We start from the raw sequence: 13,536 nt of genomic DNA on the forward strand, positions 1-13,536 counted from the left end.
GGACTTTTGTGCGCCCAAAACTGCGTCTGGTCAGAACGTAACAGACTGAACTGACCTCTGATCAGACATGTTCCAGACCATTGTCCAAATAAAATTGTGCTCGCAGCTTTTCAGACCACGTAACTTGAGCGCAGCGAGAACAAGTGTGGGCTCGAAGATGGTCTGATCAGAGGTCACTTCGGTCTGGCCACCCCGACCTGGGAAGCGTGAAGTGGTTGTAAAAAAACTCCCTAGTTTAAAGCCAAAACTAAAGCAGAGCTATCCCTGAGAACTCTTATTACAACTATACACAATGGTCTCAGTATTGATTGCAAAAAAACAACTAAAACTTCGCTTTGCTGAAGTCAACAAGTTGAAAGACTTGAATGAACGTCCTGTTGTCAGACAGATCATGTACGAAGAAAGCAAAGATATAAAATTGCCAGCTGCTAAAAGACAAAACAGAAAACTGAAAGGCGCTATTCAATCTGTTTACTCATAGTGACCATTTTTGTTTCCTTCTGTGACTAAGCTTTCTCTAGAACTGACTCTGATTGTTATTTTTTTCTGCTGTTTCTTCTGAGTGATTCGGAATTGGTAGAGATGGGTTAGAGTTAGGACGACAATGGAGTTAGTGCCCTGATTTTAACTTTTTTTCTCTATTCGTCACTCTGGTTTTGATTTACGAAGGTAATCCCTTCTGACTGTGATTTTTGCGGTCGCTCTGGGGTGACAGGAGTGTTGGAATAGAGTAAAAGGTATTATTATTTGTTCCTGTGGCAGGAACCTGAAGTCTTCGCTCCTTTCATCGGAAAGATCTTGCTTCTGGTTTTTTTATTGATTTTTTCTTCAACAATACTTTCCGTTTTAGTTTTCACCTATCGCTTATTGTACTTTTTACTTATGTTTGATTTTCATGTTTATATATGGCCTCTACTTTGTTTGAAGTTTGCACCATAGATTCAAACATTCAACATTCGATCACGGCACCTCTCTATTTTTAGGCCTGCAACCATGTAATTGCAAGACCTTGTAATCTGGGTCCGCCACAGGGTCACCCCCCCCCCCCCCCCCCCCCCACCACACTACTTCCAAAATTGGCACCGTAGTTGACCCCCCAAAATTCAAAAGCCGTATCATTGGGGTTCAGGCACCCCCGAATGGGCTAATTTAGTCTCCAGCATTCATTATCCTCCTCATAATGATGGCCTTGAGATAATTTAAATTTCAAACTTGCTGAACCAAATTTACCTTCATTCAACCTTGTTCAATCGGATGACATAGCGTTATTTATCATCAACTTGTAAACAAACAATGTGAGTTGTTTATTCATTGTTTGTCTTTCCGTTGGCTCAGCTCTTAAAAATCGCTATCTGAAAATATAGTTTTATGGCTTAGTTTTGAGGCAGTTCAGAGCTTGATATAACATATACTTGATAATGGACCAAATAATTCTATATCTTGACAAGGTCATTTAAAGTTCAAATCAATTCAACTAATTTAAACAAAGTTTTGTCTAGTTTGAAAGGGTTGAGCGCAAAATGACTTCAATAATTTACACTAACTAATAAATTTTTGCACGAGAGAGCCCAACTTGAAGCTCCTTAAACTATTCTTTATATTGAGTGGAATCAACAGCTATAAATAAAAAAAATTAAGTTTACCATTTTTAGTAGACTTGCCCCGTAAAATAAATTTACCCGTTTCGAGTAGATTCAACGATCCAAATTACCACATCAAATTTGTTTGTCAAATTTCGGAAATAATTTTTTTCACTTTATGTAATATAATTTTTGCTTTTATAATTCTTTGTTTGCGATTAATTCAAAACAAACATGACGACAATAAATCGCGATTTGACGGCTTTGTTTTTTGTTTTGTTTTTGGTTAGTTTAAACGCCGAAACCCGCCCCCGCTTTCGATTTCATTGCCCTAAAAACGTGACTGCAGTAGACAATGTAGATGTGCGTGAGTTGTTGGGCAAATGGTACGAGATTGAACGAATTCAGGTGACTCACGAGGGACTGTTCCAAGCCTGCACATACATGGAGTTCTCATTGCCAGAAGAAGAAGCAACCAGTACAACATATAGCAACGGTTTGCGAATTAAGTCAATTATTAAAACTATTGAATTTAATTTTTTTTCGGCTTTCGACCCATGTTTTTATATTATACGAAAAATCGGGTGAAAAATTAACACACGAGTCGTTAATTTTTCTCGTGTGAAAAAAAAAAACGACTTGCGACTATCACACGAATAATCGTGTAATTCAATGCTAACACGAGTGTACGCAATATCAGAAACATAATGTTTATAACAGTAAAATTCGTTCAATTTATACATTTTTTTTAAAAAAAACTTTACTGAAAATGTCACGAAAGTGTTATTCACGACCTTGTATTCAGTTTAAAGTTGTAAATGTGTGTGTGGGCAACAGCGACAGTTAGCAAAACTAGTCGAAATTTGCTCCGAAATTGCAAATATCTGTCGTCGGTATTTGTCCGCGATTCCTGTTTTTGAGCCGGCGCGGTTACGGTATATATCTTTCGTCATACTTAGCAGCGTGCCAATTAGACCGATATGAAAGCAAGCCCACTTGGTGATTGAATGCAGGAAAGTCCCTCTGAACAGTATTGCGGATTAAAGAGACAGAGACACCTAAAAATTTGGCATTAAATAACCAGTTTACTGCTCACGAGAACAATTCAATGTTTGAAATCGGTCTCTATTTACCCGGGCCGAGGATTTTGCCGAAAAATAACGGGGAAAAGAGTGTAAAAATAATATTTTTACACCGTTAGTGCCCCCCCCCTTAATAAGGGTGGAATTACCTGTTAAAGTGTAATTTTAGTGGTGTAATTTCAAGATTTAACGGTGGAAGAAGAGTGGAATAACTTATTTTTACACTCTTTATCACATTAAAACTTATTGTTACACCAAATTAATTCAATTAATAAAAATTTAGGCTGGTTAAAGAGCTCTGTGGTGAGTTAGTTTTTTAAAATTTTGAAACATGATTAGGATATCCATGAGTGAGTGCGAGTGGCAAAATCCTAGCCCCCTTTTTCTTCCAAATGTTGTTCACAGTTAACATAACAACTGTTAACCGCGGACGACAATGGCTCACAGAAAAAATCTGCGGATTTATTGTCACTGTTGTCCACAAAAGGTCTAGCAAGGCCTCCAAAATACAAAAGGTTATTTGCACCGTTGAATGTTTCCTGTTGATGTTTGATTACAACTGCAATCGATGTATACCAATCAAACAGACAATCCAACTGTGATAGCGCGTTTGTGGGTGTGTGCGTGTGTGTGTGTGTGTGTGTGTGTGTGTGTGTTTGTGTGAGTGTGTGTGTATGTGTGTGTGTGTGTGTGTGTGTGTGTGTGTGTGTGTGTGTGTGGTACGTGTGTGTGCGTGCGTATATGTGTGAATGTGCCCGTGTGTAAGTATGTGTGTGATTGTATGTGTATAGGCGTGAGTGCGTGTGCGTGTGTGTATATGCATAACGCCGCAGAGGTATACCCAAATCGTCACGGGCACATATGCCCGATCTGTGTATCTCTTGTTCATTTTTCTTATGTTAAAACATTAAAAATGCAACAACATTGCGGAAAATTTCTACTTCAGCAACAACAGGCTAAATTTAAGGGAATTGCGCAACCCGTGATTGCAAAAGTGTCAAAATTTTAACCGGGAATTCAAGATACAAGCTATGTATCCTATTTTTCGCGCGCTATGTATCACAAATCTGCTCGGTTTGTGTATCCTTTTTTTCGCAGGCAACTTAACTCGATTTCGCACTATAATCCGCAATTAAGCCTAAATTAATGCGCATCTTTGAGCATGAAAGTGGTTATTAGGTTTTATTACTCATGCTAGAAATTTATTACTACTTTATTACTACTTATTAAAGGGTTCCTACTCCAGTTCATTGAATCTACATCAGTACATCAACTGGAGGCAAGCACAAAAATCGGCCAGTCCCACATGGATATGCGAAGCGTTTTTTGAGAGCTGGGTTTTTCGGAAAAAAATCGATGGCTCGGCGTTTCTAAGTGATCTATAGCTGGTTTGCACTTTGAACTGCAGCCTCTAAATCCCTTTTGCACGCTGAAAATTTGCGCGTTTAATTAGGCTCAATTATTCTACTGCGGATTAGAGACACTTTTAATGCAGATAATAGAAACCTAAAATGACCGGAAACGTGCTACAAGACTCATCACTTTTTTTAAAACATTTTTAAAGTATTTTTATGTCGCAAAAATGGCGCAACCCCGTTTCCAAAAAATAAGATACAAAGCTAGTCTCCTAAATTCGTTCATTGTTTGTATCTATTTTTCGAGCGAATTTTAATAAGGCGGAAGTTTTGGGGTATACCTCTGCAGCGTAATGAGTGTGCCGTTCTGTGTGAGTATGTGTGCGTGTGAGTGATTGTGTGCGTGTCTGACTGGGTGTGTGATTGTGTGTGTGTGTGTGTGTGTGTGTGTGAGTGTGTGTGTGTGTCATTGTATGTGTGTATTTGTTTGTGTCATTTTGTGTGTCTGATTTGGTGTGTGAGAAAGTTCATTTATGTGTGTAATTGTGGCAATTTGTGTCTGTGTGTGCTTCTATGCGGGTCTGATTGTGTGTCTGTGAGTGACTGTGTGTGAGTGTGTATTTGCGTGTGATTGTAAGCGCGTGTGTGTGTGTGTTTGAATATTTGTTTGTATGTGTGTGGTTGTGTTTATTTGTGTCCGTGTATGTTAATGGGTATGACTGATTGAATGTGAGTGAGTGAGTGTGCGTCTATTTGCGTGTGATTTTGTGTGTGTGTGTGTGTGTGTGTGTGTTTGTGTATTTGTATGTGAGTAGAGTGAGTGTGTGTTTTCGTGTGTGCGTACGTGTGTATGTGTCTGCGTTTAAGTTTGTGTGTATGATTGTATGTCTATGTGTGGGAGTGCATGTGCGTGTGTAAATAAGTGTGTGATTGTGTGCGTGTGTGACTGTTTGTGCGATTGTGTTTGTGTATGTGCATGTGTATGAATATATGTGTGTTAATTTACGTAATTGTGTGTATGTCTGATTGTGTGTGTGAGAGTGCGTCTTTTGTGTGTGATTGTGTGTGATTGTGTGCCGTGTGCGTGTGTGTGCTTGTGTGTGTATGTATGTGTGTGTGTTTGTGTGAGTGTATATTTATGTGATTTATGTGTTTGATTGTGTGTATTTGTGTCTGTGTGTATTATTGTGTGTCTGATTGTGTGTGTGTGTGTGTGTGTGGGAATGAGTGTGAGTGAGTGTGTGTAAATTTGCTTGAGATTTTGCTTGTGTGTTTCTGTGTGTATATATGGTGTGTGTGCGTATGTGTGTTTGTGTGTGTAATTATGTGTATGTATGCGTCCGTGTGTATGTTTGTGTACGTTTGCGTATGTGTGTGTGATTGTATGCGTGCGAGAGCCTGCGGTTGCGTGTAATTTTGTGATTGTGTGTGAGAGTGTTTGGGTGTATGTGTGTGCTTATGTGTGTATGTGTCCGTCTGTGTAAGCGTATGATTGCGTTTTAGAGTGTGTGCGTGTGAGTGATTGTGTGCATGTGTGACTGTGTGTGTGTAAGTGTGTGTGATTGCATGTGTGTTTGTTTGTGTCATTGTGTACGTCCGATTTTGTGTAAGATAAATTGCATTGTGTGTGATGTGTGTCTTTTGTGTGTGATTGTGTATGATTGTGTGTATTTTTGTGCTGTGTGCGTGTCTGTGCTTGTGTGTGTATTTAATTGTGTGTTTGTGTGTGTGTGAGTGTATATTTGTGTGTCTGATTGTGTGTATTTGTATCTGTGTGTCTCATTGTGTGTGTCCGATTGAGTGGGTGAGTGAGTGTGAGTGAGTGTATTTGCTTGGGATTGTGTGCGGTGTGCGTGTGTGTGCTTGTGTGTGTATGTATGTGTGTGCGTTTGTTTGAGTGTATATTTGAGTGTGTAATTGTGTGTAAATGTGTCTGTGTGTCTTATTGTGTGCGTCTGATTGTGTGTGTTTGTGTGTTTTTGTGTATGTATGTGTGGTGCGTGTGTTTGTGTGCGTGTGCGTATGTGTAAGTATGTGTCCGTGTTTAACTGTGTGTGTGTGTCTGTGCGTATGTGTGAGTGATTGTATGCGTGCGAGTGCGTGTGTGTAAGAGCGTGTGTGAGAGTGTGTGTGAGTGCTTATGTAAGAGTGTGTGTATGTGTGTCTGTGCGTATGTGTGTGTATGTGTCCGTTTGTAAGTGCGCGTGTGTAAGCGTTTGATTGTGTGTGAGAGTGTTTGGGTGTGAATGATTGTGTGCGTGTGTGACCGTGTGTTTATGTGATTGTGCGCATGTGAATGTGAGAGTGCGTCTTTGTGTGTGTGTGACTGTGTGTCTGTGTTTGTGTGTGTGTGTGTTATTGTGTGTATCTGATTGTGTGTGAGAGAGAGAGAGAGAGAGAGTGAGTGTGAAACAGTGAGTGTGTTTTTGCGAGTGATTGTGTGTCTGTGTTTGTGTATTCATTGTCTGTATCTGATTGTGTGTGTTTCTGAGTGTGTGCTTGTTTTTGTGTGATCGTGCGTATGTATGTGAGCGCTATTGTGTGTGTAAGCGTGTGTGCGTGTGACTGCGATTGCATTTTTGTGTATGTGTGCGTGAGTGTGCGTAAAGGTGACTGCGTGACAATGTTTAAGTCGGTGCGTTTGTTTGTGTGTGTTGGTGTGTGTATGTGCATGAGTGTGTTTGCGTGTGTGCGAGCGGTTGTGTGCAAGTGTGCTCGTGTATGTGTGAGCGTGTGAGTATATTTGCTTGTGTGTGCGCTTTTTTTGTGTGTATGTGTTTGTAGATGTTTGTGTGTGTGTGTGTGTGCGTTTGTATGTGCTTGTGTGTGTGCTTTTGAATGTGTGAGTTGAAGAGAGTGCGTAAATTTGAATGTGTGATTGTATGTGCGTGTTTGTGTGTGTGAGCGTGTGTATGTTTGTGTGTGTGTGTGTGTGTTTGTGGGTGCGTGTGTGTGAATTTGTGTGTTTGTGTGTGTATTTGGGTGTGCGTGTGTGTGTGTGTGCGATTTAATGTGTTTATATTTGTGTGCGTGAGTGTGCGTAAATGTGATTGTGTGACCGATTGTGTGTCACTGTGTGTGGGGGTTTGTGTGTGTATGTGTTGTGTGCGTATTTGTAATTGTCGTGTGTGTGTTTCTTTGTTTGCTTGTGTGTGTGAGTGTATATTTGTGTGAGTGTGTGTGTGTGTGTGTGTGATTATGTGTATCTGTGTCTGGGTGACTTATTGTGTGTATCTCATTGTGCGTGTTTGAGAGTGAGATCGAGCTGGTAAGTGAGTGAGTATGTTTTTGAGTGTGGTTGCGTGTGTGAGGGTTTTTTTGTGTGTGAGTGCGTTTGTTTGTGTCTCTTTGTGTTTTTTTGTGCATCTGATTGGATGTTTGTGTGTGAGAGTGAGTCTGAGTGAGTGAGTAAGTGTGTATTTGCGTGTTATTGTGTGTGAGTGTATTTTTGTTTGTGTGATTGCTTGTATTTGTCTCTGTGTGGGTTATTGTGTGTGTCTGATTATGTGTGTTCGTGTGTGTGTGTGTGTGAGTTTGGGTGATATTGTGTGTATGTGTGTTTGTGTGTAGATATTTGTTTGTGTCTGATTGTGTGTGTCTCTGAGTGTGTGTTTGTGTTTGTGTGATTGCGTGTATGTATGTGACCATTTTTTGTGTTTGCTTGTGTGCGTGTGTGTGCGATTGCATGTGTGCGTGTTTCTGTGCGTGAGTGTGCGTAAACGTGACTTTATGACTCTGTGTGTGTGCGTGTTTGTTTTGTGTGTGTAAGTGCATGATTGGGGGGTGTACGCGTTTGTGTGTGTCTGTGTGTGTGTGTTTTCGTGTGCGTGTGTGTGCGTGTTTGCGTGTGTGTTTTTGTGTGTGTGTGTGCGTTTTTGTGTTTGTTTGTGTAGTTGTTTGTGTGTACGTGTGTGTGTGTGTGCAATTGTATAGGCCTGTGTCTGTGTGTGTGTGCGATTGTATGTGTGTGTGCATGAGAGTGCGTAAATTTGAATGTATGACTGTATGTGCCTGTTTTTGTGTGTGTGAGCGTGTGTGCGTGTGTGTGTGTGTTTGTGTGTGTGTGTGTTTGGGGGTGCGTTTGTGTGAATTTGTGTGTTTGTGTGTGTATTTTGGTGTCAGTGTGTGTGTGCAATTTAATCTGTTTAAGTTTGTGTGCGTGAGTGTGCGTAAATGTGACTTTGTGACCGTGTGTGTGTCACTGTGTGTGGGGGTTTGTGTGTGTATGTGTTTTGTGCGATTGTGTGTGTGTGGTTGTGCGGGGTTGTAGGTGAGAGCGCATCTTTGTGTGTGTGTTTCTTTGTTTGCTTGTGTGTGTGAGTGTATATTTGTGTGAGTGTGTGTGTGTGTGATTTTGTGTATTAGTGTCTGAGTGACTTATTGTGTGTATCTGATTGTGCGTATATGAGAGTGAGTGTGAGCTGGTGAGTGAGTGAGTGTGTATTTGCGTGTGGTTGCGTGTGTGAGGGTATTTTTTTGTGTGTGATTGCGTTTGTTTGTGTCTGTTTGTGTTTTTTTTGTGCATCTGATTGGATGTTTGTGTGTGAGAGTGAGTGTGAGTGAGTGAGTAAGTGTATATTTGCGTGTTGTTTTGTGTGAGTGTATTTTTGTTTGTGTGATTGCGTGTATTTGTCTCTGTGTGGGTTATTTTGGTGTGTCTGATTATGTGTGTGTGTGAGTTTGGGTGTCATTGTGTGTGTGTGTTTGTGTATAGAAATTTGTTTGTGTCTGATTGTGTGTGTCTCTGAGTGTGTGTTTGTGTTTAATTGATTGCGTGTATGTATGTGAGCTATTTTGTGTGTGGGCTTGTGTGCGTGTGTGTGCGATTGCATGTGTGCATGTGTGTGTGTGTGTGTGCGTGAGTGTGCGTAAATATGATTTTATGACTCTGTGTGTCTGTGTGTTTGTTTTGTGTGTGTAAGTGCATGAGTGGGGGGGGGGGTTGTACGCGCTTGTGTGCGTGTAGTTGTGTGTGTGTGTGTTAGTTTGCTTGTGTGTGTGGGTGTATGTGTGCGCGTGTGTTTATGTGCGTGTTTTTGTGCGTTTGTGTGTGTGAATGTGTGTTTGTGTGTGCCTGTTTGGTGTATAAGTGTGTGTATTTGCGTAAGTGTGTGTGTGTGTGTGTGTGTGTGCGTGTGTGTGTGAGTGTGTGTGTGTGTGGGTGTGTGTGTGTATGTGTGTGTGTGTGTGTGAATGTGTGTGTTTGTGTGTGCGTGTGTGTTTGTGTGTGTGTGTGTTAGTTTGCTTGTGTGTGTGGGTGTATGTGTGCGTGTGTGTTTATGTGCGTGTTTTTGTGCGTTTGTGTGTGTGAATGTGTGTTTGTGTGTGCCTGTTTGGTGTATAAGTGTGTGTATTTGCGTGTGTGTGTGTGTGTGTGTGTGTGTGTGAGTGTGTGTGTGGGTGTGTGTGTGTGTGTTTTTGTGTGTGTATGTGTGCGTGGGTGTGTGTGTGTGTGTGTGTGTGAGTGTGTGTGTGTGTGTGTGTGTGGGTGTGTTTGTGTGTGTGTGTGTGTGTGTGTGTGTGTGTGTGTGTGTGTGTGTGTGTGTGTGTGTGCGTTGGTGAGTGTTTGTGTGTGTGAGTGTATGAGTGCGTGGAAGATCCATAAATTGTTGCTTATAGTTCTGACATGTTATCTCTAATAAAGTTGGACGTTTGCAGGTCCTATGAAGCTGAAAGCACGCAAAACTGGAAGTGACGGGTTCGGCTTCCATACTCTAAAAGGAAACCTTAGACAGACTAATCCCCCCACCGGCGAGATCAAACTTTGGATGATGAGACGTCTTCCCAAAAGTTATACGATGAAATTAGTCTACTTCAAGCCAGACGAGTACGCAGCTTTCTATGGGTGCTATTACGGGGTGCAAAATGAATACTTGTTTATATACAGCAGAGAACGAACGTTGTCTTATGAGGCCTTGTATATGATCAATCGAGGCCTGCAACAAATGGGAGTTCAGATGGTCAACTTAGACTTCACTGATCAGTATAATTGCTTTCACGGAAATAAAGACTGGACAGAATAGAATTCACTGATCAGTATAATTGCTTTCACGGAAATAAAGACTGGACAGAATAGAATTCACTGATCAGTATAATTGCATTGATGGCGATCAGTGTAAACATATTCAATGTAATCCACCATATTGGCCAGGGTTTCATTTCCGGTCAAATTGGTAACTTTTTGCCCCGAATTTTGGAGGAACTAACGAACAAATGATGATAAAATGTGATTAATTCTACAAAGATCTTGCTAAATAGTCTGTCTGAAACTTGCTAGTATAGATAGGCTGATTTTTCGTGTTTTTTTAAAGGAAAGTGGATTCTTTGGGATTCGTCGCTCATGTCTCTGGCCATTAAGTAAACATAATCTATCATAAATCTTTTCGAACGAGATTTTTGTTTATCCACGGCCATTGGGAAAGAAACGATTTTCTCGATAGTTACAAATTTCGATACAGTTAGGAAAATTTTCTGGCTCATTGAACCGTTATTCCATGTTTTTGAATCACTCTGTGAGAATATTTAAACCTCTAATCACCCTCAATCTCAGCCAGTCAAAGTTTTTTTTTGCAATTTTCTCAAACTTATTTGACAAAACCAGAATTTTTTTTGCCCACATATAAATGGGCCTCCATATAAATATGTGCCTCCACTTAGATGAAGTATACTTATTTCATTTTATTGATAACATAATAAAAAACTCTCCCCACTCCCCCCCATTATGCTTACATCATCGATATTATTGTACACTGAGTGATAATTTTTATAATTTTAATTGTAAAAAATTTTGTAATTTATTGTTCAATTGAAGCTCAATTGAAACTCCGCGTTTTAAGCATTCTACTAGCAACAATAGTAAAAAGAAAACTCGCTAATCAATGGATACGCATAATGTTCCAAAACTTCTCATTCCCAATTTCCCTCACCATTTTGTCAACAATAAGGATACAGGATGACTTTTCTGCGCAAATGAAAAACAGAACGAGAAGGTCAAAATAAATATTCAGTGTTTTCTCAAACAATGTTTGTGTAAAAAGTTGACTTTTCTCATTAGTATGCGAATCTTAAAACACAAACAAGAAAAATTTGTTCTTTGCATTCCAAGTTCAATCAGCTAAAATTTGAAAAAAATTGAAAGTTGAAAAAATTGAAAGAAAGATGTACCCATGCACCACAAAGGACTTTCTTTAGTTCAGCAAAAGTTTAAAACAATTTTAAGTCATTCTATTTATTGAGTAGACTGAAAAGATTTGAAATGGAGCATAATTACATGATATTTTGAGAAAAAATTGTTATTATCATAATATAAAAACTTTGGTTCCGTCGTCTCTCTTCTGAATTTCCATTTTCTAAGTAAACACTGACAATTTCTATCTCAAAAATATGTTTTCTTTTGTTAAACTCATTGCGGGAACCGAGAATAAAAGTTAGTTGCCATTGTCTTCTTACACTTAGAAAAAATTCAACAAATATTATCGAGATGATTCATTGGAAGACTTTTATGCAGGAATTTTTTTGGTTAGGATTTTGAATGGCTGTAAAATTTTTAATTTCAACTGGAAAAAAATATATCTTCGTTTCAAGTAAACAAAACAGTAGAAAAGGGTAATGTTTGCACAAAAATCTAAAAATTCTATCACTATATATGCCAAAATTACTCGCATTTTTCCATATTTTTTAGATGGTTGTCGTTAAAAAAACACCTGGGATTGAGAGACAGCTCACAGACAAAAAGAGCAGGCTCTGACAACCCATTGACAAGGAACGAACATACCCTGACAGATCACAGACTGAAGGCAAAAACTCGACCCCTGCATAGAACAAACAAGTTTTAACAAACGCCGGACTTTGACAACAATTGGACAGAACGACCAGAAATTCACAATCCAGGAACAGAACAAACAAGCTCTGAAAAACCAAAGAACATAAGTAAGGATAAACTAAACTCTAACCAACCTCAATCAGAGCGAACAGACTTTTACAACCTACGGACAGAAGGATCAGACTCTTACAATCCACGGAGAAATTGAACAAACTCATACAGCACACGAAGAGAGCGAACAGACTCTGGCAGCCAATTGACAAGGGGAACAGTCTCTGACAACTCGTAGACAGAACAAACAGACTTTGAAATTCAATAAACGCTGCCAACAAACTTAAGCAACCAGCTAAAAAAAAACGAATAGACTTTGATAACTTATGGATAGAAGGAGCAGTCTGTGATAGTCAAAGGACTGAGTGAGCAGAATCTATCAATAAAAAAACTGAATGAACAGACTGTGACAAAACATTGACAGAAAAAACACATTTTGACGGTTCCGCAGAGCAATCAGACTCTGGCAACCCCTGGAAAAAACAAATAGTCTATTGGAAACTATGCAAAGAACGAAAAGATTTTGAGAACCCATGGACAGAGCGAACAGGCTGAAGCAAACAATAGACAAAAAGAACATTCTTTGTCGATCCCTGGATAGAACGAAAAAACCTTCACAATCCCTGGATAGAACAAAAAGACTATTGCAAAACCAATTGAAAACCAGAGACAGAACAAACAGGCTCTGACAAACTACCAACAGAACGAACAGACTCTGTTGACCATTGGAACGCAAACCAGAATCTCAGAATCAATGAGAGAACGAACAGATATTGAATTTTCCCTGACTGCACTAAAAGATTTCAAAGGACCCCTGAAAAAATGGACAGGCTGTGACAACCTGCGGACAAAACAAGAAACCGTCAATCCACGGAAAGAGCCAGCAGAATCTGACAGCCGACTGATAGTAGGACCAGACTCTGAACAACCCTATTTAGTACTAGCAAATTTGGCAACCCACTGACTAAACAAAAAGGCTCTGACGAACCGCAAACAGAAATGACAGGCTCTGGCAACTGATTCACAGAAAAAAAAAGACTCCAAGAAACTACCAAACAGCGCGAATAGACTCTTACAACGTACAGGACAGAGCGAACAGAGTCCAACATCCCACTGACAAAACGAATGGACTCTGAACACACCTGTTTTTTCCAAACGGAACTTTGCAACCGACAGTCTGATAAAAACGGGCGTTGACAAACAACGAACAGAAAATACAATCTCTGGGAACTATTGGACAAAATGATTCGACTCTACCAATTCATGAAAACAGCGAACAGACTCTTACAAGCTACGGACAGAACAATCCGGAGATTGAACAAACAGACTCTGACAACCGACTGACAAAACAAAGAGATTCTGACAATTACTGAGCTGAACAATTAGACATAACAACCAATGGAAAAATGTCTTTCAGAACCTATGAAAGGACGAACACCTTTTGAGAGCCCATGGACAGAACTAAAAAGCTGAAACAAGCCATAGCCAAAACAGCAAGCTCTGTGGGTCCCTGGGCAGTTCGAAAAGACTTTTACAACTCAATCTGAAAATCAAAGGACAGAACAAAGGTGCTCTTACAAACCACCGGCAGAACGAAGAGAATCTGTTCACCATTGGACAATAAAAACCAAACCTGAGAACCACTG

At 39.8% G+C, this 13,536-nt stretch overlaps 1 protein-coding gene across 1 annotated transcript; it reads left to right on the forward strand.

Moving 5' to 3' along the window:
• Positions 1-1,421: 1,421 nt before the first annotated feature.
• Positions 1,422-10,730, forward strand: LOC142335089 (apolipoprotein D-like). The gene is made up of 2 exons (XM_075383431.1): positions 1,422-2,076; positions 9,676-10,730. Exons 1-2 carry the CDS (start codon positions 1,815-1,817, stop codon positions 10,038-10,040), a joined length of 627 nt encoding a protein of 208 aa, XP_075239546.1. The 5' UTR covers positions 1,422-1,814; the 3' UTR covers positions 10,041-10,730.
• Positions 10,731-13,536: the final 2,806 nt, after the last annotated feature.

The sequence above is a fragment of the Convolutriloba macropyga genome, chromosome 2 (assembly GCF_964194025.1).
Source record: "Convolutriloba macropyga chromosome 2, txConMacr16.3, whole genome shotgun sequence".
Classification (NCBI taxonomy): domain Eukaryota; kingdom Metazoa; phylum Xenacoelomorpha; order Acoela; family Convolutidae; genus Convolutriloba; species Convolutriloba macropyga.

Bases quoted from the DNA above. Each gene is read 5' to 3' on its own strand.
- LOC142335089 (XM_075383431.1), top strand. From the start codon at position 1,815: ATGACGACAATAAATCGCGATTTGACGGCTTTGTTTTTTGTTTTGTTT. The intron at 2,077-9,675 runs GTTTGCGAATTA...GGACGTTTGCAG, and splicing joins CAGTACAACATATAGCAACG to GTCCTATGAAGCTGAAAGCA.